Raw genomic sequence first — 27379 nt, 5'->3', positions numbered from 1 at the left:
GTCTGATTATAAAGATATGAAGCAATGTTTATTTACACTATAAATTACATTAACAGTTAGACATTGGATGGTTTCCTCCAATTCCTTTCGGCTTTATCAAAACTAACTAATTTTGGTAATACTAAATGCACCACACACACAGCAGCCAGTAAATATTATATTCATTTACAATACAACATGATTTAAAAAAAAAACTAATCCACTGGCACTGTCCACTGCCTTCAAAAACTGCATTTTGAGTGCAAGATTTATGCTTATTTACTACGTGACACCAATATAGTATTACAGAGCAAAGCCTTCTCAATGCTAAATGATCCAATATAAAACAGGAAGATTGTAATTGAATTGCAGGCCAACCTGTTTTCCTTGTCAAGTTGGTTGACATCTCCTTTTTTGCTTAGTTGCTGCAACTTTACCAAGTCACCATTCCAGGCCGCCTTGTGCAGCTTCGGTAAATCCTTCTCCTTCAGCGAATAACCAGGGGAGGCAAACTCTGCATCTCCAGCAGGACTAGGAGAAGGAGCTTTTACCTTCAGTTTGTTTCCCTTAAATATTTTCTTCATAATTTCAGCATATTTCGCCGATTTCAAGACCCGTATCCGTCCCTTAGATTCAAAGAAGCGTCCTTATGAACGCGACAGCCTCGTTTTGAATTGTCATCTTTGACGTTTGTTTGTTTGTGTCGAGAGCAATTTGCTTGGGATTTGCTCAATCTCAGGATTGAGCAAAATAATCTGTAGATTGCGCAGTTTGAGTTTATTTTGTATTTTTCCCTCCTCCATTTATTATCATCCATTTGAGCTGAAAGTTTGCATCAAATTATTGCTCATGTGTCCTGTATATATGTCAGCGTGATAAAAAAATTCAGACGACTGAAGGAGAAACAGTTTTCTCCCAAGAATGGCATCGTTTTAAAACTAGAAAATTCACTCTGGGACATTTCTGTAAAATTTGTACTCAAACGTTTTTAATATCTATTGAGGGCGCTGTTCACAAACGAGTGTTGTTTTCTCTCTCAAATCTGATCCAGCTGATGGACTTTGCTTCTTGTCGCCTTATTGTTTTGAAAGTAAGCATGATCAGTTTTAATTGTAATTCACCAACTACAAAGAAAGTTTGTAAGTTTGGTTGTTGTTTTGGGGTATTTTTTTTTATTATTTACTTTCTGTATCCGAACCATATGCCACCCTTTTCGTATCATCATTTTCTGCAACAGCTGACATGGCTGAACAGAAATAATCTCATTTGACTGAGTATTTATTGTTGATAATACATTAAATTCCAATTAGATACTTAAGGAGAATGAAACTCAATCTAGTAGATGATAATTTTGTTTTGAAATTTAGAGGTTGGATGATGTTTCTTAGACTCATTTAATTGTTGGCATAATAATGCACTCGTGATTTATACCAAAAATTCATCATTATATGTTTGGAGCATAACCTACGACAGGAAACTTTATTCTCAGCATGATTAAGCCTGACGAAAATACAGACCGTGAGTAAACAGCAGAGCTTCTGTCACCGATGGAGCTTGCACGGTCTCGCGATAAACGGGAATCAAAGTTTGGGTTTGAAAACATACGAGGGTTGATAACATATGGCGCTACAATATATTATTTCATATCGAATGAAAAAGTGGTGGCGCCATACGGAAACTTTTTCTGCCGTATTTAGCCAAGGATTATTATGACTTTAAATAATCCTTGCGCTTGTGTTTAATGACCAATCAGAGTAGTGCAAGAGGCATTTACGCTAGCCCCTTGCGTTGTTTGCGCACCCTAAAACTAAAAGCTATAAAATACGAGCCAAATGTGAGCTTGGTGTTCAGATTGTCACTTGTTCTAACACGGTGAACAGTGGCTAGACTGTTCTAGGAGCGCGTCTTACAACCCGTTGACGCTCCGACTCATCGTCAACCACATAGGCTTTAGTTTACGTGCATTACGCACATGTATTATACAGATCTCTGAGTGTACGTTCTTGCTGAGTCTATTTTACTTGAACACTAGAGGCGGTTTCCAGCCCCGTTACAGTATTTATATACTTTTATAGGGAATAAACTAAAAAGTCCTAATAGAAATTGTGGACAAATTACAAGTCAGTATTCGTATCACCTAATTAACTGAACTAAACCACACGTTAAAAATTGTGTAAATAATTTGTTCATATTTATTTTTAATATTACTTACTTACTTGCTTGTTGATTAGTCCTCTTCGCTGATGCACATGTCCACATATATCACATGACATCTGTCATCTTACCCCCCATCTCCATCTCCAAAATCACAACAACAAAAAACTTCACTCCCTGTTAGTATTAGTAATTAGATGAAAACAGTTGCCAAATCTCCATCCTCCAGTTGCCCCTTCAAACAGAGTCGCTTCCGTATTTAGGGCTCGAATCTCACAGATTCAATCATGGATGCCTGGTCAGCAGACACTCCCTATGAACGGGTTTTGAGATAATTGGTCTGACAAGCTCATGACATAGTTTCAGAATAACTATAATTATCTGCAAAAAAAGACCCTAAAAAGAACCCCACCAAATTATCAGATGATTTCCCTTTTAGCTTAAAAATAAGGACAATGTGCTTCTAAGGCCTAACTGAAAATAGGCATGATTTTCACTCTTTTCTCTTGACTTACAAAACGGATTTAAATCAAATTTTCACAGGATTCTTGTTTCATCATTTAGCCTATGTATTAATTGATCACAAAACCAGAAAAACTGTCTTCAACTCACTATTTTTCAGCTAGTACAAATTCTGTATTAATTAATACCTTTAAAATGTAGATTTGACTTGTTTTACTCCACAGATATCCCACATTCTGAGGTTGATGACACTTTTGGTGGAGGACAGTATTCAACATGGATGGTCCATCGGTAGGATTGGAACAGCAGTTGAATCTAGCTGCTGTTTGCCAAATGACCTCAACGGAAGATAAAGAGGACAACTTCAAGCAAGCCTCACATCTTATTGAAAGAGCAGTTAAGATGGGTGCTAAGGTATATCCCTGGGGCTTTTAATTTGTCAAGAGTTTTCCTAATTTAAGGATTTTAAAGATGTACTATTCCATCAACGAGAGGAAGGTTGAGGCTGGGTTGGGTCCAAAAGTTAAGTCATTTATTTTTGATGTTTTTTTCTTTGTCGATTCTTCTATACTGCTTTATTGTATTATTATTTTGTATTATTTATTCGGTATAAAAACACATACAGAATACAAACATAAACAAAACAAAAGCCAGGGACATGTGCCTTGAATTAAAAATACAAAAAAACTGTTGCGCGAAGGCCTTCAATTCCAATATCCCTGGTCATATATTAAAAATCTATAATTGTTTACAATAAGTCTATACAAAAAAATTAAAGACATTGGACAATAATAAAGATACATGCTAAAAAGAAAAAAATGCAGAATGAGTTAAAATGCAAAATAACCCACCAACAGGCAAAAGTTATAATCCAACCCAACCAAAATAAAACATAAAGATATATATTTATAAAAATGAAAAAAAGGCAAGAGACACAAAAGTTTAAAAGGGTCCCCTAACAGTTTATTGAGTGAAAACCATCTAGGCATGGGTTGGCCTGGCTTCTGTCTTTCTTCAACACTTCCCTGCATGATCATTTTGTCTAGCTTGTGGCCTTTTCTCCTTGTTAAATGTCTGAAGTATTGCAATGAATGAGCAATTATATTATTGTTGATCATATGCCACATCTGAAGCTGACATTTCTTCATCATCTTCTACTTCTACTTCTACGCGATCAATACTCGGCAATGTCCATAAGTCATGATACAACGGCAGTATCTATTTCCACAGTCTTACTCTTACTGGTTACAATGCAAGACACTTTCAAGTATGCTTTCATTGTCATAAACCAGAAAGAAATATCGACAGTCATACAAATAATAATAGTTATTATCTCTATACAGATGGTATTTCTACCTGAAGCGGTGGATTACATTGCGTCTACAAAAGAGAAGTCAAAGAGCATGGCAGAACCGCTGACTGGCCAAACAGTATCAAACTATGCTGAGCTTGCTAAACGTCATCAAATCTGGATCTCACTCGGAGGTATACATGAATCTGTGAGTCATGTTGAAATTGTTGATGGAGAAGATTTGACTGATCATGATGGTCTAAAGAGTTCTTCATTTCTTAAAGACACTGGACACTATTGGTTATTGTCAAAGACCAATCTTCTCACTTGATGTATCTCAACAATGCACAAAATAACAAACCTGTGAAATTTTGAACTCAATCGGTTGTCGAAGTTGCCAGATAATAATGGAAGAAAAAACACCCTTGTAACACAAGGTTGTGTGCTTTCAGATGCTTGATTTCAGAACCTCAAAATCTAATTATGAGGTCTCAAAATCAAATTCAAATATTTTAGTTGAAAATTACTTCTTTCTCAAAAGCTATATTACTTCAGAGGGAGCCGTTTCTCACAATGTTGTTTATGCTTACAATTATGTTGAGTAATTACCAATAGTGTCCAGTGCCAAGATAAACAAATACTCTCAAGGGATCTCAGTGGTATCGTTCTGTGATGGTTCATTTTGTTATCAGCTGGTTATTGGTTGAATCAAGTCTTCTAACCTTTATCTTAGCCCTGTATTCAGAGTTGTAAGCCATACAATTTAAACTGGAATGACCTTGGGTCTAAAGTGCCAGTGCTCTACCAGCTTAGCTCTCCTGCCCTACATGTATAATTGGAGGTCTCCCCATGGTGTCTTATAGGCACATAAATCAATGGTCGATGGTTCAAATCCGGCTCAAGTCATATTTTGTATTCAACCCCCAAAAAAAACAATTTCTATCCATTCTTCTCTCAGGTACCAGCTGAAGCTGAAGGGGGTAAAATATACTGCTCTCACGTGATTCTGAATCCAGAAGGACAAATCGTATCAGTTTACCACAAAGCCCACCTCTTTGGAGCACAAATCGAGGGAAAGCTCAACCTACAGGAGTCCAACTGCATACTTCATGGCCAAAAAATGAGTGAAATTGTTGACACGCCGATTGGGAAACTAGCACCCATGATTGTATCCTTAAAAACAAAATAATAATAATAATAATAGTTCTTACATAGAGCGCATATCCGTCACTCAGTGATGCTCCTGGCGCTGTTACATACAGCATTTCCTGCAAGGTTTGTGGGGCTCTGTTTGAATTATGAGACCTAATCCTTTTTACATTACACCAGATAATTTGTCAAGGTTTTTCTTTTTAACCACCACACATTGGTATTTTCGCAAATTTTCTGTGACTTCCAATTGTATAATCTTTTTGAACTTTGTAGCGAGACTTGAGTAATCATTTTCTTTAAAAAATATAATTGCCACAGGGAAATCCTTACTTGTTAAAGGAAAGACAATAAAGGTTCTCATTATTAGTTAGGATTTGATGTTGTTGATTGAGTAGGCTCTTACCGTGAGTCGCAGAACCTTAGCAGAACCTTCAGACATGGCTGAAACTCTGCCATGGTATGCTGGAATCTTGGAATGCTCGGACTTACCCCACATTGAATGAAATTACATGATGAACATTGGGCCAGTCTGCCTATTATTGTATGCCACTTTTGTATAACAACAGGACAATTGTCTGAATTTGGGAGTTACACAATAAACCCAGAAAGGGACTTTACAAGGCATGTTTTCCAGAACCTGTTGTCCTTCTTTGTACGGGTGAAACAAAGCGTATCACGGTATGTGCCTGCCTGTGCACACTACACAATGGAAAGTTCAGATGAATATAAACATCAGCAGTGCCTGTCAGGTAAAATATGCTGTGGGCACGCATTATAAAATGTCTGACAGTCAAAAACATCTGTACACTCGAGGGTTTTATCTCCGGATCAAGAGGAAACCTGCCACAGATTTTCAGGATTTTTTTAGTTTGAACAAATAGATTTGTCTGTTGCAAACTGCTTTCCAACCCAAATGACCTATTGTATGGTAAATATTGTCCAAGTGATAGCAAAGCAATATAAGAACAAGTGTATCGGTGAGGCGATTACACTGGCTGGTTTAGAGAACCAATGTAACCAAATTAAAGGGGATCAATTTCAAACTTAAACCCACTACAAATGTTTTCCTTGACCTGTTTGATCATTAGTGTTATGATGTCCGATTTCCAGAGATGTCCACAGCTCTCACCCAACGAGGAGCTGAAATTCTTGCTTACCCATCGGCATTTATGCTCCTAACTGGAATGGCACATTGGGAGGTAGGTTAGCTCGGACTAGTTACAGAAACAACTAGTAACTGCAAGAGTATTGAACCTTTTATCCAGAAAACCCCAATTTTTTGGGGAGCACAAATTAAGGAAAAACCTGAATGGCCTAATTACGCTGTGGCAACAGAATTACCTGCCCTCTGTAAAGCGTTTAACTCAATAGGGCATAATTGCATAAATCTGCAGTAAGCAGCGCCATGACATCGGGCACAGGGCCTAGAGAGCAGGTAACTGTGTTGTAGGCAGCTCCACATAAATACAATCCCGGCCAAAATGCTTGGGCCACCCCCTCTCCCTTGACAATAAACATTCCCATCAAAATTTTCCAACATGCTTGACACTTGCAGAGTCACTGAAAACCGCAGCTTTGGCTTCGGTTTCAACGCTGTCAGTTATTTTGAAAATACACACTTTCAGTGTGAACCTTCAAACTGGCCCAAACTCATGCCGAGTTTCTTAAGAAGTCTATGTGCATTTCCTAGTGTTATCTGTACTGTTAACTCACTCATCAAGCTTTGCAATGCACAGGAAGTAAACCCAATCATTCCTGTTTCTTTGAAATTGTCCACTTCTTTAGAGTTCCAGGCCTGCAATCGAATTGTTGTTTAACCTGTCTAAACTCATTGTTGTACCCATTCAAGGTTTTGCTTCGAAGCAGAGCCATAGAGAACCAGTGCTATGTGGTAGCTGCAGCTCAAACAGGCAAGCATTACGAAAGGAACTCCTATGGAAGAGCAATGGTAGGTATATTCAACCTACTCCCTCAGAACAGCGTAGACACTTACAGGGCACAATTTCATGGCTCTGCTTTTATACCTCAGTCAAAGAATCGGCGCTTACGGAAGCAGGATATTCTGCTTTTGCGACAAACATTGGTCAGCAGGTAATTTTGGCTTGTACGCGTGTGCACTTCATTTTACTAGAAATTCGGCACTGCTTGTAAAAAAAAGCGGAGAATGGTCACTGGTGATTATAAGCGCAGAATTTGGTGGTAAGCAGAGCCATGATGCCTTTATACACACAACCTTGTCATTTGATTGATGTGTATTACAACAGTGCCAAACTTAATATAGGAATCCAAAATGGATATTTAGAGGATGCTTTGCAGTGAAATTTCAAAAATAAACGTTCCTGCCAGTTTGCCAAACAAGACAAGTGTGTCACGACACATAGATCCCTGTCATTGGTGGAAAATGTGTCACGGTGCGTCAAACTTTAGTATTGAAGTCCTATATTAATAAGCATGGGACGCTTTGCAGCAGCGATTCCAGAATAATCGTTCCGGGTTGTTTGTCAACACAAGGCAAGAGAATGTCAAGGGGCACAGGGTTGTTATCTTTATAGAGATGTTCGCATTGTTTAGAAGAGGTTTTTATTGCAGCTCTATGATGTATAGACTTGTAAAGTAAGGATAGGCGTGCAGCCATTCTGCGCTCCTCGAGAGGTTTCCAGCCCAGAGTTGAGATGATTGAGGAGACACTATCGGTCTTAGTGTACTTTTAATTTCCATGTATATTGCTTTAGTGGTGGTCATCATAGGTGGACAATTCATAAAAATATAATGAAAAACAGAGTAATACACCATCAATCACTTACAAAAATGTTTATATTTATTTAATTTGTTTTCAGATAGTAGACCCCTGGGGCTGCGTTGTTGCTTGTTGTCACGAAGGCCTTGACGTTGCGGTTGCTAATATCGACCTCACTTACCTACAGAAAGTACGCAGCGGGATGTCTGTAATGCAACATCGCAGACATGATCTCTATGGAAACTTGGGGAGCCAGTAGTGAGGTGAACCTTCGCAGTATTTGCTAAAATTAATAATTCTTCTAGTAATTTTGTAAAATATTTTGGCTTTAAAAGCTACGCAATTTGGCAGGAGTATGTGCATCGTAGAGACATGCTTAAGAGAAACTAGCAAAATTGAGATGGGCTATTTTAATTTAATTTGAACTGTTAATCTGGGATAAAAAACACTTATCGGTATTTTGTATTCCTTGGGAAAATTTTGTTACACTTTATAAAAAGTGATTTAAAGCCGTTGGACACTTTCGGTAAACAGTATTGTCCAAGGCCGACCCTTCAGTATCACAACCTATATAAAATAAGTAGGATTTGAAACGTTACAAGGTGGAAATACGATATAGAAAGGTTTGCGGTAACACCATGTAATGACTATCTCTAATGAGTTGGGGTGGTTCTGAAAAGAACCGTTGGTTTTCAACTCGACCACATGGTTCAAAACTGACAATGTTGAACTCATGATGTTCTTCTGTTTGAATTGAAAGTTTATAACTTGTCCCTACTCCACATGCCAGATAAACTTTATTTGTGTTTTTGTCTCTGTCTGAAAGCCAGTGCAGCTGCCTGCTATAGCCCCTTCTTGTGGATTAACCTCGGACATTAATTTTCAGTAGTGCATGGTGTGGCCGACTGACTGTTTGTGGCACACGCAGACAAAAATAACTGTGATCTCAGACTGTGATTGAGACTGTACTTTTAGTTGCCTGACGTAGGTTGAACTAAAAAAGGACACTTAGTTATCACCCGTCTTTTGACCTTTCTTGGCCGAGGTCAGAAATTGGTGATTATTGGTCAATTGTTGATCACCTGCTTCAAAGTCAAATGGGAAAATACTATGCAAATCACTGACCAAAATGTTGTATAGCTGACACAAAGATCCCTACAGTAGGGCAAATTCTTATTGGATGGAAGTTTAATGTTTTCGATAGATGCTGCAATTAAAAACCTTTTCATTTGTGACACCACATGTTTACATAGGAGCCACAAAGACTGGAGTTCCTGTAGTCACAAATTGTGAGCTGCCCATTGCATGGAAATGTATGCTACAAAATTGGCTCCTCAAACTCCAATCTTACAACATGTCCATTGTCCACTGTGCTGGGAAGGACAATCCAGCGGACTACATGTCACGACCTCCCATCCTCGTCGCCAGTTTAATATTTCGGAACAAAAAAGGTAGAGAAATATGGAAAGTCTAATATATGCAGTTGTTTAAGTTGTAATGTGAATCAAGAAGATGCTTGATCTTTTTTTGACCTCTGAACTTAGGACTTTGACATAACTTTCTTGCATGACAACTTGTCAATAGAGGGCACTATACAGATGCTACATAAATATGCACATTTGTATAATTTTGTTCTTATTATGGAGAAAGGGTGCACATTTCACAAAATGTTCAGCCATTTGTTGATACTCTTTGTTTTATGTGGTGGTGTGCATTTTCTTTAATTGGTCTGTACTGTACAATATATGTATATGCTACATTTATGTAATTTACCAAATTTATTGACAATACATAATTATGTTTGCTTATGTTTGCTGTAAAAACAATCATCAAAATGTTACGTTTTTAGCAAAAATGACTTTAAAAAACAAAGCGGCCATATAACAAGCTTCCATTACACGGACTCTTCGCGTGTGAATCTTACGTTAGATTTTTCACCATTATTTACATTTTGTAGCGATGATTTGAGTACATGATCTTTTTCGTCAATTATTCGTAAATAATTTTATAAAAAAAAAAATTAAAATTTGGTTAAGTATGTTACTTTTAGACGTCTGAAACTAAAACTAGCCCGGAAGGTCACGTGATTGTTGGTACCACTTTTTGGTTAGAACAATCACGAGACCTGCGTTTTTGTCTTAAAATGCTCAAAAACGGCTAAATTTGATGATTTTTTTTAAGGACTTTTCTTCTTCATTCCTGGAAGACCGTTGAAGTCATATCTTAGTCTATTTTGTAGCTCAAATAGCCCAATTCGGCCGGTGTGTCCCTTTAATAAGGGATTTTAGTTATTTCAAAAACAACTTATCACTTTCGTGGAATGATTTTCCAGCTGACATTGTACAAAAAATCAATATATATTAATATATTTAAAGAACAGTATTGCCATGCTTTTTAAACGATTCAATTGTTTCAATCCTATATAAATGTAGATGTATACAATAAAAACAAACATGTGAAAGTTTAGTTTCAAATGGTGATCGCTTGCTTGAGATACCACCAACAATCTGGAGTGCATATTATTGTCCAAAAAAGAAATGTTATCCCAGATAGGAACACACAATCTGAGAAATGTTACTGACATTACGCTTCAAAGATTTTTAAATTGTTGTAATAATAATAATAATAAAACACAGCATTTGTAAGACGCACTATCTCTGTAAAAAACATTCAAAGGCGCTGGTCCAGGTCAATAAAAGAAATCTCAGATGTGTTCAAAGGCCAGTCTGAAAAAATGTGTTTAAAACAATATTTTGAACAGCGGCCACTTTACTTCAAAGTGCAATATTTCTAAAATGCTTTATATTTGTCTTAGATTGATTAACTGCCTTTTATCTTAAAGATAACATTTGCTTCCATTGATACATACTGATTAAATTTGAAATTTCTACATTTTAATCAACAATTTATTTGAAATCATGATTCATTTATTTGATATTCATAAATACCTCAGACAGTTTCACTATTCCTGTTGGTGGAGAGCGCGTCACGTGGGTGTGTATAAACCTTTGTTTATGACCAGTAAAAAGTGTTGAAACATGGGCGTGACATGCGAGCTTGCACCTATGCTTATAAGACAGTTTCTTTATTCCTATTGGTCGAGAGCAACTGCCGGGACAGTTTTGCCACATCACGCAATACGCGCGACGCACACAGCATTTCCTTATAAGGAGTTACCCGAGGGCCTTACATTACCATTTCATAGCTGGAGGGGTGTTGTGTTGAAAGAAATCATTGAACAATTATAATTTTTGCATTTATTTTACTTTTTGACCAAAGTGTTGATGTTTTTGACCGAACAAGGTTATTATGAATGGGAATCAAAGTGTTGAATCGTTCAACTAGTGGTTTAAACCTGCCGAGGCATGGTTCTTTATAATTTACCTCGACCTCGTCTCAGTAAAATTATCAAGAACCAGGCCTCGTTGGGTTTAAACCACTAGTTGAAAACCTCTTCACCACACATAAAGTATTCCCTTATTTAGTAGCATTTCTTTTAACATTTTTATTTATTTATTAGAAATTTAAAACAGCGCCACCTTGCGTTCAACTTTGTCCAATATCGGATTCAATCACTTTTCTTCGACTTTTCGTCACATGACATTTGTTTCCATGTAACACGTGATAAACAAAGTGCAAGAAGATTGCAGTCTTGTTGCCGCCGCGTACTGAATGGTTTATTACATGTAATACAGAGCGGAGTACCAGACTCTATTGGCCCATCGTTACACACGATACACACATGGAGGATTGACAAATTTGACAGTTGTTTTTTTTTGCAAATACTGATGATTCATTTTAAAACTAGGCCATCGTTTTGGATCCCACCTATTACGAATGTGTATTATTAATGCCTGAGATGATCCGCATTGACTAAAAATGACATTACAATCATTGACAACACATAAATCTGTTTAATTGTGGCAAGTGACCGCAGGTTTTAAAACCAAAACAACCGATTCTAGCCCCGAGGCCCGTGCGGTGCAACGGAATAGAACCACCCTGCAAGTGGAAGCTTTCGTCGGGTCGGTCTTATCGCACGAGAGACCCACCAGTAACTCGGTAATCTCCAATCATCATTATGTCAGGGTCAGGAAGCAAACTAGGTGAGGGGAATGGTGATACGCCTACACAACCTACCAAGCAATCTGCAGAACGGTAAGTATTTACATTGCAATGAATGTTGCAAAAATGTAAATAGTTTTATTTAAAAATAATAGTAAATAAATAAAATAGGCCCTACTAAGTACTATGCTTGAGAAAAAAGTATTTGACTTTTTGACCCAGTATCTGGTGCTCTGCCTCTGACCTCTGTACTTAAAAATATAATTTAAATCTGCGGTATATTTTAATAGGCCTAAATGATAGTTATGAAGAAGTAGACTGCCTGGTAATGTATCGTAGCGTCATACATTATCGACCCTCATATGTTTTCGGTCCCCAACTGTGATTCCCGTTTACCGCGTAATTGTGCAAGCTGCACCGGTGACAGAAGCTATGCAGTTTACTCACAGTCTGTATTTTCATCAGGCTTAATCATGCTGAGAAAAAGGTTTCCTGTCGTTGGTTATGCTCAAACATTTATAAAATGATTGATTTTTGCTACTAATCACTAGTGCATTATTATGCCAACATTCACATGAGTCAAAGAAACATCATCCAACTTCAAATGTTCAAAACAAAATTACTATCTGCTAGATTGAGTTTCATTCTGCTTTAGTCACTAGATGGATCACGTGAGGTGGTTACTATTTGGGATTCTATGGTGTGCCAATATGGGAAAAATACTAAAATATTTTAAGTGAAAATGACAACAATTTTTTATTTTTTATTTACTGCATACTGTAATAAATTCTGATAAGCGTGATAAATAGTAAGTCTACTTTAAAGAGAAAATATCATAGATTGGTTTCTTATCTCCTGAAACCAAACTTTACTGGTCTGAAATGGGGGAAAACGGATTGTTATGAAGTGTGTGTGTTTCAAGGGGGGTGGGGTGTTTTACTTTCATGCCTTTATCTGATATCTCTGGATTCTATTATAGTAGCCATAATGCCTTAGGACAAAAATGTAATTAAATTTGTGAAGTAGTAATTGAATAACATTTTTGATTTTTTTGCACGCCATACTAGCTTCTGAATATTCAATAAAATACCGACCAATGAAAGGTGTGAAAACATATGACGTTGCTCCAATGTCGTGCATGCATAAGCAATGTTAATGGCGGACTGTCTCTCGCATTGTTAAACCAAAACTTTAAAAATTTCAACACACCATGAAGTGTAAGTCTTATTGTTAAAAAATTGGATAGATGATTTGAAAAAAAAAGTTTAGTTTTTGATTGTGAACAATTTTCCTGTTATCCTACTGAAAACACATGACACCAGGTTATGATCGCGTATATGTAATTTTTTTGTCTAAAGAAAAAGGCGTATGGGTGTACTACTACAACTACTAACAGTTACCTTTTTACTACTTTTATTCGTGTTACGTATATTTTATTTATTCCACATCCAATTCCAAGCAATTGTGCTGGGCATCGTAGAAGGAATGGCATAAATATATAGAGCCATAGGAAGCTATACGGCCATGGCTGTACCAATATGTTTGATTGATTTCCTCACTTACAGATCCTGCCAAGTTGCCAACGTAAACAGAAACGTATGAATCACTATCATAGTACAATGTATCAGCCACTAAATAAGGGAATCAATGTGTGGTGAACAGGTTTTGAACCAGTGGTTTAAACCCAACGAGGCCTGGTTCTTGATAACTTTACCGAGATGGGTTTTAATCACTAGTTGAAAACCGATTCAACACACTTTGATTCCCATTCATAAAATACCTTTTCAGTCAAAAAACATCAACACTTTTCGGTCAAAAAGTAAAATAAATGCAAAAATTTTAATTGTTTGATGATTTTTTTCAACACAACACCCCTCCAGCTATGAAATGGTAAGGCCCTCGGCCCGATCGTATAAACAACTCCTTATAAGGGAATGCTGTGCGCGTCGCACGTATCGCGTGATGTGGCACAACTGTCCCGGCCGTTGCTCTCGACCAATAGGAATGAAGAAACTGTCTTACAAGCACAGGTGCAACCTCGCGTGTCACGCCCATGTTTCAACACTTTTTACTGGTCATAAACAATGGTTTATACACACCCACGTGGCGCGCTCTCCACCAATAGGAATAGCGAAACTGTCTGAGGTATTTATGAATAATTGTTATTCCCCTAGCTGGCTATGTTAATGTATGTTAGTCCTGCTATTCTAAGCTTTAGAACTTTGTAAGGAATCATCTACTCTGAGTGGTCCCTTTACCCGTGTAGATCGTCATCAAAGTAAATGTTAGATTGTTCAACTCAAAGGTTGAGACAACTCGACGAATTGTTTATTCGACTGTCAGACAGCTCGACGGACGGCCACACCGGCCAAAACAATTTGATGGATGGCTGTGGTGTTTAGGGTTCGTATGATGCAGCTGAGCGTAGATGGGGCCAGGGACCATCGTACTGTATACTGACTGGCGCACAAGAAAATTATAATAACTTGATCGGTTTAATACAAATGACAAGTTTTTGGGGAATCTCTTCAAAACTTGAATGTTCATTTTTCAAACACATTGTAAAGTGGTTTTACTGAATGCAGAATCGGTACCCATCCAAAGCATATTGGCAAAGTCTGTCCATAGTGGATGGTATGGTCTGTCCATTTACAGAGACAGCTCCCTCTATTGGTGAAACACTGAGAACACATTCAATGGTTGTACACTACATGTACTATGTAGGAGAAAATTTACGTGATGACATTTTGATGTTTGACTTGTTTGAAGCAACTCAACATCTCTTGGTATGTTTTTTCATACAATTTACTAACCTGGAGTTTTTTGTCAGATTTAGTTTAGTAGTGTAATCGTTGTTCATTGAGGCCCATGCATTTATTTTCTTGTAATTATTTCAAACCCTAACCATCCCAAATATTCAAAAGTCTTATTCAGGAATTGTTTGATTGTGGTGGATATATACATGAAGGCCCAAACAAATGCTTACGTATTATACAAATCACCAAGCCATACATTTTGGTCTTGAGTGACACAGTGACATTGCGTTTAAAAGGAGGGCCTTTAGCCAAAGGCTTGGGAGATAGGGATGTGGATTGTTAGTTCAAATAGTAATCTTCGGCCCTGTCTAAAGTGGTGAACTAATAACTACATGGCTATGGCTACTGCTTGCTAGCTGTGCATCATTAAATGCATTAAAGTATAGGACAGTCTATAGCAGCACCCTCAGCAACAGTCTTTTTCAGCCAAAGCCACCAATTTGAATACAGCTTTAATGTGATGGCAGTGCAAAAATATGCTCATTGATTATATCCACTTGGACAGTAATTCCTCCATGTCTCAACTCTTGCTGAGATTAAACAGGTTGTCACTCACCATGTTGGTTTTGATTTACATGTGGGTGTTCTGAAATGACTAGTACAGGGAGAACACTCCACAATAAGGCCACCCCCCCCTCAATAATTTTTTTTTTATAAATTTGAAAAACATCAATTATTTGTTATGTTTTTATGATTTGTCTGCATCATTTTCTGTTTGTACAAATTCAATCTGTTCACCTCATTTCTCTTGCAGTTTACGAGGACATATTTATTATTTTTGCTGAACCTCGGGTTGGGATTTGAACACTTTAAAGGGAAGGTACACGTTTGGTAACTACTCAAAACAAATGTTAAACTTAAAAACTGACTTGGTAACGAGCATTGGAGAGCTGTTGATAGTATAAAACATTGTGAGAAACGTTTCCCTCTGAAGTAGCATAGATTTTGAGAAAGAGTTAATTTCTCACTAAAATAATAAAAGACTTCTACCCCCCTAGCCAGTAGTCTTTTATTCCTACATGCATCTGAAAGCACACAAGTATCGTCCAACAGGGGTGTTTTTTTCTCTCATCATTTTCTCGCAACTTCGATGACCAATTTAGCTCATATTTTCACAGGATTGTCATTTTATGGTTATGTTGGGATACACCAAGTGAGAAGACTGGTCTTTGACAATTACCAAACGTGTACCTTTCCTTTATTGTGAATCGTGAATCTTAGAATGTATCGATGTGTAAAAACATATGAAAAACTTGTGTGATCAGTTAGGGTTGACGACCCAGTCCACAGATGCAAGGCTCCATCTGAGGTGAGAATTGAACTGGGATCTGTGAAGGTCACAGGTCAAAATATCACTAAGCCAACTTGATCCCCTATTTGCTGCCCTCTTAATCGATCGTAAAATTTTGTAACAAGTGTTGAGATTGTATAGCTTTTCAACTACTAGTAATCAATCTGGGCCCAATGTTTTGGCTCTGCTTACCGCCGAATTATGCGCTTCAATCACCATTCTCCGCTTGCACATCAAGCCCCGAATTTCTGCGCTCTATAGGTGTGTAAGCGTAGAATGCCTAGTAACGTGGAGTGTGTACGCACAAGCCCAAATTCCCCGCTAACATGAGAAATGCGCTTGTTGTAAGCGCATTATTCCCTGCTTCCTTTAGCGCAGATTCTTTGCTTACGGTAAGCAGAGCCTTGAAATTGGGCTAACAGTTTTGTTACCACCTTAAGACAAACTGAATGTTGCGAGGCTAGCCTTGGGATCGAACTAGATGTCAGTTAGCCTCAAGGTGTCAAGGCATTCACCTTGTAGTTTCTTTAATCAAACAACCTTCATCAAAACATGGAGGGCACTCGGTAACCATTAATAATCCCAAGATGGATTGAAATCATTCAAGAAGAAGAGGGGGAAAATCCTCAGATAAAAAGGATTCCCACGACTCTCTTTTTATATGAGTTTTACCACCATAAATCATCATGCATTTAACTGTGCTGTGTGTTTTCTCCATTATGATATCTTGTCTCCATTTAAAATTTCTTAGGGCATATTCTCCACAAATTTGATTTTGAACAGAGATGTGTTCATATTTTCCATAATTTGCATTTTTATTTTCTATGCGGCATGGCCTTGGGCATTATATCCCTACACAATTGTGTGTCACTATTCAATTACTCATGCATCGGAACACGTTTCATATTTGACTAGGAAACTAACATTATGAAAACCTGGGGCAGATTTGAACATAATGTAATTAAATGCCAACTGCTCACCCAAATGTCAGAGTTCAATTTGTGGTCTGTTTGGGAGAGGGAATAAATAATGATATCTTATTAGGATGGGGGTTTGTTCTACACTTTGTGGATCATTTTATCATCATGAAATATTCAAAGTTTACTTAAAGACAATGGACACTATTGGTAATTGTCAAAATCCAGTCTTCTCAATTGGTGTATCTCAACATGCATTAAATAATAAACCTGTGAAAATTTGAGCTCGATTGGTCGTAGCAGTGGCGAGATAACTACATGTATGAAAGAAAAAACACCCTTGTCACTCGAAGTTGTGTGCTTTCAGATGCTTGATTTCGAGACCTCAAATTCAAAACTTGAGTTCTCAAAGTCAAATTCGTGGAAAATTACTTCTTTCTCGAAAACTACATCACTTCAGAGGGAGCGGTTTCTCATGTTTTATACTATCAACCTCTCCCTGTTACTTGTAATCAAGAAAGGTTTTATGTTAATAATTATTTTGAGTATTTACCAATAGTAGTGTCCACTGCTTTTAACTGAGGTTGAAATAATTTACACATTTGATGTGGACTATTCATGTTTAGTATCTCTTTAGCATCTGATTTGGTTGGTAGGGCCTAAATTTTGGAAAATAAACGCACCATCTGCACTCAGTATACTTCATTAAACCCATTACAAAGCTAAAAGTTTTTAATCTACCCACGTGTACATCAAGTGTATCATTTTTTTCCTCCAACAATTTTAGCCCTCATTTTGGGGGGAAAAAAATATTCAGGGCTTGAAGCTCAATATTTTGCACTGAACCAGAACTTTTGTAGAATACCTAGTTTTTACAAATAAAGATGAAAGTTAGGTATTTTTATTCAACATCACAATGCCCCAAGATTTGTATGGTAGTAAGTTTACTTGCCTGAAAATTTGAGCTCAAGCGAAGTTGTGTGCGTTAAGATGGTTGATTTCGAGACCTCAAGTTCTAAATCTGAGGTCTCGAAATCACTTCAGAGGGAGCCGTTTCTCACAATGTTTTATACCATCAACCTCTCCCCATTACTCGTCACCAAGAAAGGTTTTATGCTAATAATTATTTTGAGTAATTACCAATAGTGTCCACTGCCTTTAATCGCAAGGATTCCTTTTTTGATACGTGTAGAACTGACCGGACAAGAGGCTTAATTAAGAACTTGTACTTCAAATAGCCTTGTGGCCAAGGTTAGAGTTGTATTGATCGTAGGGGCTCATAGACAACCAGGTCATTTCTGCCTGCCACAGTACTCTTAACATCCCCCCTCGTCTCCTTCACTGCTTCTCAATTAACAAGGCTTCACCTGACAAAGGTGAAGCAGAAGAAGAGGGGAAAAATTATGGCGTTTGACAAGAGGTATCCGCGTAAGTAATTACTGAGTTTGACCAATCAGAGGAAGGCACGTAACCAAGGCTTCTGCCCACCTGTGAGAAGCCCTCATTCTTCCCACCCCTATGCATTTAACAGAGATATATTGCTAATTTATTGCGCGAGTAACGGAAAGAGGATGTGGGCTGAAATAGATGGCGTGTTGTTACATTGAGCTAGGATCTTAAGTATGTTGTTTGCCTACATGTAATAATAATGTTTGTTCATATATGGATTTCTTTATAATGTACATGAGTAAAAGGAGGCCGTATAAATTTTGATGAGGGTTTGGAGGGTGAAATTTATATTCATAAATGTTTGTGTAATATTTTCAATTCTAGAGCCTCTTTTTACACTAAGGAAATTCTCAGGAATAGTTTGTGGACCTCTTTACAAATAAATGCTAGTCCTTATTGTATTTTCTGAGAAATAGCTGATCCCCCCCCCCCCTGGTAGTGGGAATAAAGGGCATGTATAACATAGTAAGACTGAACATATAAAATGACACAGATTCAGGCCTGGAATCACAAAGAGGCAACGGCCTCTGTGTTGCCCTTGTCTTGGCCTTGGTGCCCTTTCTCCCAGACTTTAAGATTTTCTTATTGAAGTGCCCTTTGTAACAAATGGCATTGCCCTCTCGTAAATAAAATTCATGTGCTGCAGATTTCACATAACGTTTTAAAGATGGACATGGTGGAAAAGTTCCCTGAAGTGGATTCTTACCTGATACAGTTTTTGATATTAATTTTGCATCTTAATGTAGACAAGACAGTTGTGCGTTTTTAACTTGAGAATTGAGATACAAATGCATGCATGACTAAGAATTCAATGTGCCTTTATGGGATGTCCACTTGGATGCCCTAGTTCACTTCAAGGTGCCTCAGGCTTCCACGTAACCTTTAATGCCTTCTTGGAAGATGCTAGACTTGGGAGACTGCCAACTGTTTGTGCTGTGCACAGATCTTCAACCCTGATACTCATTATCAGAAGGAAAGGACAGGAGTTTCTCGTACGACATGATAGGCCAGTAAAGGGCATTTTGAAAGGTTGGGCAGTAGTTTGGGGCGGGGTAACAAGCAGTGACGTGGCATAGACCTTGGACATTAATTTTCCTATTCATGATTGCAAAGTTTCGTCCTTGGGAATAGCTTAGTTTTTTAAACATGTGTACAAATACGTGTCCCATGTCAGCGACATTTGGGGTTGTGCCATCATGCACAACATATCATGTTATTGTACATTTTAGCTTAGGAAACCCATGTAATTGTGAGCAAATTTTCTGTTCATCATCAATGTGCAACAAACGCAACAGTTGATCACTGACACTAATCATCGGAATCAAATTCCACAGATCTACATATTACTTAGAACACAAATTTGCTAAGTACAGATAAATCTTGCTAAGCAAACAGAAAAACAGGTTTACCAGTTGGGTTATGAAACTTTTGACTGGTGCTGTGCTAGGTTTCAAGAGTTTTGTTTTCTACCGAATGATGTTTAAGAAATTACAATTACAACACTTTTTACTTTGTTGTACAACCATTGACCATGGTAATTGTCAACTGCACGAGGGCGCTTTCTTGCAACACAATTACAATTTCATCTTTTTAAAATTGCCTGTGTTTAGTTTGGTTGCATCAATGAGGAAATACATAAACACAATTAAGAAAAAAAATTGAAAACGTAAACATTTATTTACTTGTTTTTAATCATTTCAATGTGGTCCACATATGCCCAGGTAAGGCGAACTATACTAAAACTAGACCAATACTGGTGCACAGGTAAATTTGTGCATGTGGGCTTGGATATGCTTTAGATAGGCCTAAATCAAAATATTGTTCTGTTACAGTACAATAATTGTACTTTGAGTTTACTTAATTACGCAAACAATGGTGTACCGGTTATTTGTGCATGCCTTCAAGGTAATTAGTTCATGAACTAGCCAATTTATTTTGCTTACTCGAGGGACTCATTCTGATGATCAGAGCATACTGATCAAAACGTTGAGTTGAGCTCAAAACCAACGGTTTCTCTCAGAACCACCACAGCTCAGAGAGAGATTGTTTTTATAATAAATGTAGGAATGATGGAAAAGAGAGGGAGGGGGTTGACAAATATTCATACCTTCTTTTGAACAAATATAACTGTGCAAACAAAACATTGTTGGCTTGACATTTTGACACTAGCAGAGTCTTTCTTCAAGGCTAATATAATTGAATAAAGGCAGTGGACACTTTTGGTAATTACTCAAAATAATTATCAGCATAAAACCTCACTTGCTAACGAGTAATGGGGAGAGGTTGATAGTATAATTCATTGTGAGAAATGGCTCCCTCTGAAGTGACGTAGTTTTCGAATTTGATATCGAGACCTCAAGTTTAGAATTTGAGGTCTCGAAATCAAGCATCTGAAAGCACACAACTTTGTGTGACAAGGGTGTTATTTTCTTTCATAGTTATCTCGCAACTCCGATGACCAATCGAGCTCACATTTTCACAGGTTTGTTATTTTATGCATATGTTGAGCTACACCAAGTGAGAAGACTGGTCTTAGACAAATACCAATAGTGTCCATTGTCTTTAAGCAATTTTTTGTGCTTAAAGGCACTGGACACCTTTGGTATTAATTGCCAAAAACCAGTATTCTCACTTTGTGTAGCCCAACATATGCATAAAATAACAAATCTGTGTAAATTTGGGATCAGTTGGTCATGGAAGTTACAAGAGAATACTGAAAGAAAAAGTTAAAGTTACCTGTGAAGATGGCTACCAGCACATTTAGAGGTTGATTTTGAGGTCAATTATATTTTAAAATAGACATTGTTTGTATTGCTCCTGTGTAGTACTCTTTAGAAAATAATGGTAGTTAAAATCATAAAATAAGTAGAAAGAAGAGACCTGTCAATAAAATAGCTCATGTCATGTTTTAGCTTTTTTATGAATAGTGGAATATAAGTAACTAATGTACAAAAAATAGGAAGCATCATTTTTAAAATGATTTTGTATCCACTTAAAGTTATTTACTGGTGGTACAAATGTACACAGAAGGTTTAAAGTATGTAAATTGAAAACAAGCGAACAATAACGATGTGTAGAAAGCATGTGTCCAAACAATTCATGCTTGGAATGTCATCTTTGAAAGGGCAAGGCCATTTTCATTTTGCAAATGGCACTTCCATCGGGCACTTCTAATGTTAAACTTTTGAAGGGGCAACAAGGCTAAGACATGGCTCAGTGGCCTGAGTGTAATTCCAGACCTGCAAGTATACTATTTCTTTTGTTTTCCCATCTTTTTCCCCTGCGTTGTTTATAACTAGACTATTTAGACACAAACTTGAAAAAAAAAAAAAAAAAAAAACCCTCTTATCTGAATGCAATATAGTCCCATAAACAATTCATTATTCCCTCCTGGCCTAATTAAGACTCCCGTGCCATGCCATTTTCATTAAGTTTTCATACTTCACTTTAATATTCCTTTTTAGAATTTTCTCTCTGTTTTCTTCTGTCCACCACGCTCATAATGCGCCCTGACCTTGACTATCACTTCTACCGTTGCGCTGTTTAATTTTGTAACTGAACTGATTATTGACCGTCATGCTGTCCTTCGCAATGCACGTAAGCCGACATCGCGTTTGATTAAGACGATGGCAGGTCGGAGGGATTGCGTATAGCGTTTTAGCAGAGTCAACACTGTTGTAGCACCACCGTGACTTCAGGCGTGCATTACCTAGTGCTATTTTACCTTAGGGACCCTCCATCCCTTTACTGCCTTACTATACCTAATAATATAAAAATTAAAAGAAATTTGGCAGGAAGTGATTCAAGATGTTTGGCTTTGTTTTTACTTCTGTTGACATTCCATTAGTTTTCATTTGGGCGCTGGTTAATGGTTTATGTTTTGAGGTGGAAATAAGTTATCATGTCGGGAAAGGATGCTTAAAGGGTGTAATCTGTAAATTAGTATACTTTGTAAAAGAAACTTATACTGACTTGTCTAGTGTACAGATGTAAAGACAAATATAATTCAGACTGTTACTTTTTAACAACTTTGCTTCCCATAAAAAAAAAAGTTCTCTAATCCAGTTTTGTATCGGAGGTTTATGTACCATAAGGTCTCACATCAAATGATGATAGGAATTTTCTCCTAGTGGCTTTCGAAGTCTGTTTTTCAACTTATCCAGTCAGGGATTTCACAAAGAGCTATTAAGACTAGTCTTATCTCGAGTTAGGACGAATTACTTAGGACTAGCCTTAAGCCCGGCTCATACTTCCTGCAAATGCAAAGGCAAAGCAAAGGTTGACGTCACAAATTCACAACGATTAATTTGCAGCGGTTCAACTCTGTTCAACTCACTTGCGAATATCGCTGCGAAAGGAAGGTTGTGACGTCAAATTTGCATTTGCATTCGCAGGAAGTATGAACCGGGCTTAAAGTTTTGATAACTTCTATCCAGTCCTACGATTAGCTTAAGTCCTACATGTGTGAAAGTTATCATTCTGAAATCAACCCTGCCCTACTGTGAAGACCAGAAGCTCAAGCCTGGGTATTGGCACTGGTTAGTGTCTATTACCACACAGAGGATGTGTAGCAAATTGCTGTGGTTTATGTGGTTAGCAATTGGCATACTAGGATATCCTCTACCCCTGGATGATTACCAAGAAGTACAATGACCCCATGTGACTGGTAGGTTGTCCTCAGTTAAGGGAACTCCCAAGGGCAAACCTATAAACTGGCTGTGCATGGATGCTTCTCACTCAAACCATGGGGACAATCTAACATTAAAGGCACTGGAAATGTTTGGTAGTTTTCAAAGACCCGGGCCCAATACAACTCTTTGCTAAAGCAGTATGAGCCAGTCACAAATGGTACAAGTGACATGGTAGCTTGGCTGGTAACCTTATTTTGTTAAGGGTATTTCTTTTGAGCATAGTATTTGTTAATTGTGCTTAAACAGCTCTATGAAATTGGGCCCTTTGTTTTCACTTGGTGTATCCTAACATAATTATGCGCAAGTTAAAAAAATCTGTGAAAATTTTTGCGCAATTTGTCATCGAATCTGCAAGAGAATAATCAAAGAAAAAACGCCCCTGTTGCACAAACGAGTGTGTTTTTTATGCCTGAGAGAGGCTTTAGGCCTGAAGTGTTCCTAAGACTCAAATGACCTCTTTCTCAAAGACTATGTTACTTCAGAGAGAGTAATTTCTCACAGTGTTTTTTATACTACCAACAGCTCTACGTTGCCGCAGCCCATTACCAAGTAAGTTTTTATGCTATATAAACATTTTGAGGATTACCAAGCGTGTCCAGTGCATTTAACAAATCTGTTTGCTTTGATCTTGCATAGTACACTCCTTCCTATTATCTGGTTTTTAATCACACCATGTTTTCACCAACCTGTGGAAATATTTTCGATAAGGTGGCAACACTTCTGAAAAAACACTCAGTGACAAGTAATGTTTTGATTTTGCAATTTGAAATAAGAAATGGGTGGTGTGGGCCAATTTGCTTGTACATCAGGTGGGAATATTGATCAGGTCAGTTGGTACAGATATCAAGTTTTTGTAAGCTTTCTGGGTCCAATTTTGTGGAGCTGTTAAGCAGAAAATACTACTTTAATTTCTGCCCGAAGCTAAATACAAGCTGTTCTTGCTAAGCAAGATTTTGTTTGTGAGCTGTTTAAATGCCATTGTGTCCGCTGTTTGACTGAAACCTGAAATCATAATTATTTTCACATGTAGGCCTCTGTGATTTTTTTATGATTTTTTAATTAACATTTTTTTGCCTTCAAGAAAGGCTCAGCTATATTGTTGAAATGTCAAGCCTTTTTTTGCATTTATACAATAGGTACTTTTGAAGTGACATTCACATACTCAATTAAATATTATAATAACTCAATATTGAATATTTTTATTTTGTGGTGTTAACTATAGTCCATATCAGTTTTTAATGTTTGCCAGACTCATGTTAAGGGCCAGCCTTGTTACTAAAACCCTCAATTTGTGGACTTTTGCTCTTATGGGCCATAGAATCAAACACTTTGTTTAAAGACACTGGACGCTTTTGGTAATTGTCAAAGAACAGTCTTTTCACTTGGTGTATCTCAACATATGCACAAAATAAGAAACCTGTGTAAACTCAATTGGTCGTCGAAATTGCGAGATAATAATAGAAGAAAAAACAGCCTTGCCACACAAAGTTTTGTGCTTTCAGATGCTTGATTTCAGGACCTCAAAATCTAATTCTGAGGTCTCGAAATCAAATTCAAATGTTTTAGTGGAAAATTACTTCTTTCTCAAAAACTACGTTACTTCAGAGGGAGCCTTTTCTCACAGTGTTTTATGCTATCAACCAACAGCTCTCCATCACTTGTTACCAAGTAAATTTTTATGCTGACTATTATTTTGAGTAATTACCAATTACAGTGTCCACTGCCTTTAAAACAGAGTTCTGCATGAACGCATCAGATTTATATGGTAAGCAGTGTCATGAAATTTGGCCCTGAACTTGTGTCAGTCGGCCATGACGCTCCAAACCAATGACCGTTTTTTTAGCTGTTTCGTAGCGAAGCGCAGCGAAACAGCTCTTGTTTTTGTTAAAGTTTTTTTTATTAGCTGTTTCGTAGCGAAGCGCAGCGAAACAGCTCTTGTTTTTGTTAAAGTTTTTTTTATTATTATTATTATTATTTTTTTTTTTTATTTGTCATCTTCAGAAAAATTTCAAATAAGTGCTGATTTGCAATGTTCCCAAAGAGCAATTGCAATGAAATTTTCAGGGATGAAAGGTATTGGTGCAATGATCATTGCGAAACAAGGATGTCATTATGACATAATCAGAAGTCACGTGACGTCATCTTAAAGGTGTTGTATTTTAAATGTTTGAAAATTTATAACAAATCAGCCACAAGAGACCGTAGGTTTCTGTTTGCGGGATTGGGGAGGGATAAATAAGGTCTTCATTTTGTTTTGTGTGCGTGACCTCACATGACCTCTACTTCCGGTCGAAACCGGAAGTGGCCCTCTAATTCAAAATTGGAAAAAGATATGAAGTTGCTTTTAACGATGTTAGTGCGTGGCAAGGGTGGGCAGTTCAAAAAAAATACCAATGACGTCACAAAATGCAACGGCGCCCTCTAGCGGCAGGTTGAAAACTCATCAAAATGGACTTTTTGAAGATGTGTGTGGTGAAGTTTTTTGTAATCACTTCAAATTTTACACACACGTTAACTGTCAGGCAGCCATCATATGTGTGAAGTTTCAGATCAATGACGTCATTGGGGGTCACGTGACGCGGCCTTAAAGGTGCACTTTTTGAACTAATATAACTCTCTAAGTAATTATGCGATTATGTTGAAACTTGGTAGGTTGTTAGATATTGGCAAGCTCTCGTGAATTGTGAAATGACGTCATAGTGACGTCATCACATGATATTTTATGATTTTTTCAATTTTTGCACCTTTAACGAATAAATTGCTATCCGAACATGGTATAATCCAATTTTTTTTTTTAATAGCCTGGATTAGTCATAACTGCTTTAAAAAAAGAATAAATTTCAAATTCAGTTGACAAAATTTAAATTGTTATTAACGAAATAGCTCTGCATTTGTGCACAAATGCAATCATGTCTAGTTATTATTTTTTTTTATTTGTCATCTTCAGAACTAATTTGTTATAAGTGCTGATTTGCAATGTTCCCAAAAAGCAATTGCAATGAAATTTTCAGTGATGATAGGTATTGGTGCAATGATCATTGCAAAACAAGGATGTCATTATGACATCATCAGAAGTCACGTGACGTCATCTTAAAGGTGTTGTATTTTAAATGTTTGAAAATTTATAACAAATCAGCCACAAGAGACCGTAGGTTTTTGTTTGCGGGATTGGGGAGGGAACAACAAGGTCTTCATTTTGTTTTGTGTGCGTGACCTCACATGACCTCTACTTCCGGTCGAAACGGGCCAAAAACGGAAGTGCCCTGTAACTCAAAAGTGGCAAAAGTTATGAAGTTGCTTTCCAAGGACGTAAGCGTCTAGCAAGGGTGGGCAGTTCAAAAAAAATACCGATGACGTCACAAAATGCAACAGCGCCCTCTAGCAGCAGGTTGAAAACTCGTCAAAATGGACTTTTTGAAGATGTCTGTGGTGAAGTTATTTGTAATCACTTCAAATTTTACACACACGTTAACTGTCAGGCAGCCATCATATGTGTGAAGCTTCAGATCAATGACGTCATCGGGGGTCACGTGACGCGGCCTTAAAGGTGCACTTTTTGAACTAATATAACTCCCTAAGTAATAATGCGATCATGTTGAAACTTGGTAGGTTGTTGGATATTGACAAGTTCTTGTGAATTATGAAATGACGTCATGATGACGTCATCACTTGATTTTTAAAGATTATTTTAATTGTTTGCACCTTGATGTCATAAAATGCTATTTGAACATGGTATAATCCAACAAATTTTTTTTAAATAGGCTGGACTGTCATAACTGCTTTGATGCAAAGAGAATTTCAAATTAAAAAGGAAAATTTGAACATTTTATTAACGAAACAGCTCTGCATTTGTGCACAAATGCAATCATGTCTAGTTATATATTACTGTTGAGTAAGCCTTATTGTGCTGTTATGCAAGAGCAGTGGGGTAGGCAGGCATTTTCATCTGGGGAAGCAAGCGGGCAAAGAATTTTGTAAAATCTCATTCATGGGGGCTGCAAGAGGGAATGCAAGGGTTTTGAGTGTGTGGGGGAGGGCTCCCTCTTCTGGTTATGCCACTGTGCAACATATTTGAGTGGGAATCATGAACTGTATAAAAGAGGGTCTGATGGTTTACAGTGAGTCACAGGTTTTTGCTAGCAAAATGCTCCAATTCTGTGTACGAATATGATTTCAAGTTCACATTCTGTATTGGATCATGACATCATGTTTGAAGGTGCACTCAACCTTTCTACATGGATGTTTCTGCAGAAGCTTACTGCACAGAAGTTAAGCCTGCTCTTCAGACAATGGTCACTAAACATTGCCCACTCTGAATACATCCCCACTGTACCGTGAAATTTGACTAGCCATTTGGTCTAAATGCAAACTACAT

The 27379-nt window shown here is 37.4% G+C and overlaps 3 protein-coding genes across 6 annotated transcripts in view; 2 read left to right on the top strand and 1 right to left on the bottom strand.

The window, feature by feature from the left end:
* Positions 1 to 631, bottom strand: part of LOC139950674 (uncharacterized) — a 69237-nt gene extending 68606 nt beyond the window's left edge. The window contains exon 1 of the mRNA XM_071949466.1: positions 358 to 631. Coding sequence (XP_071805567.1) covers positions 358 to 563 — 206 coding nt within the window. The 5' untranslated portion in view covers positions 564 to 631. The remainder of the gene's footprint in view (positions 1 to 357) is intronic.
* Positions 632 to 962: 331 nt separating this feature from the next.
* On the top strand, positions 963 to 10641 carry LOC139934153 (deaminated glutathione amidase-like). 3 transcript variants are annotated; one of them, XM_071928456.1, is made up of 8 exons: positions 963 to 1069; positions 2820 to 3009; positions 3939 to 4094; positions 4845 to 5054; positions 6127 to 6237; positions 6888 to 6986; positions 7876 to 8038; positions 9029 to 10641. In XM_071928456.1, the coding sequence occupies exons 2-7, from the start codon at positions 2872 to 2874 to the stop codon at positions 8032 to 8034; spliced, it is 873 nt and encodes a 290-aa protein (XP_071784557.1). In that variant the 5' UTR covers positions 963 to 1069; positions 2820 to 2871; the 3' UTR covers positions 8035 to 8038; positions 9029 to 10641. The 3 variants fall into 3 exon arrangements, with proteins under 3 accessions (XP_071784557.1, XP_071784555.1, XP_071784556.1); XM_071928454.1 differs by having other exon boundaries at positions 7876 to 10641; XM_071928455.1 differs by having other exon boundaries at positions 1004 to 1118; positions 7876 to 10641.
* Positions 10642 to 11518: 877 nt separating this feature from the next.
* Positions 11519 to 27379, top strand: part of LOC139934151 (uncharacterized) — a 112336-nt gene continuing 96475 nt past the window's right edge. For both annotated transcript variants that reach the window (XM_071928449.1, XM_071928447.1), the window contains exon 1: positions 11519 to 11933. In XM_071928449.1, coding sequence (XP_071784550.1) covers positions 11857 to 11933 — 77 coding nt within the window. In that variant the 5' untranslated portion in view covers positions 11519 to 11856. The remainder of the gene's footprint in view (positions 11934 to 27379) is intronic.

Source organism: Asterias amurensis, chromosome 2, assembly GCF_032118995.1.
Source record: "Asterias amurensis chromosome 2, ASM3211899v1".
Taxonomy (NCBI): domain Eukaryota; kingdom Metazoa; phylum Echinodermata; class Asteroidea; order Forcipulatida; family Asteriidae; genus Asterias; species Asterias amurensis.
Note: the sequence above shows the minus strand (reverse complement) of the source record. Positions and strands in the feature narration are given on the sequence as shown.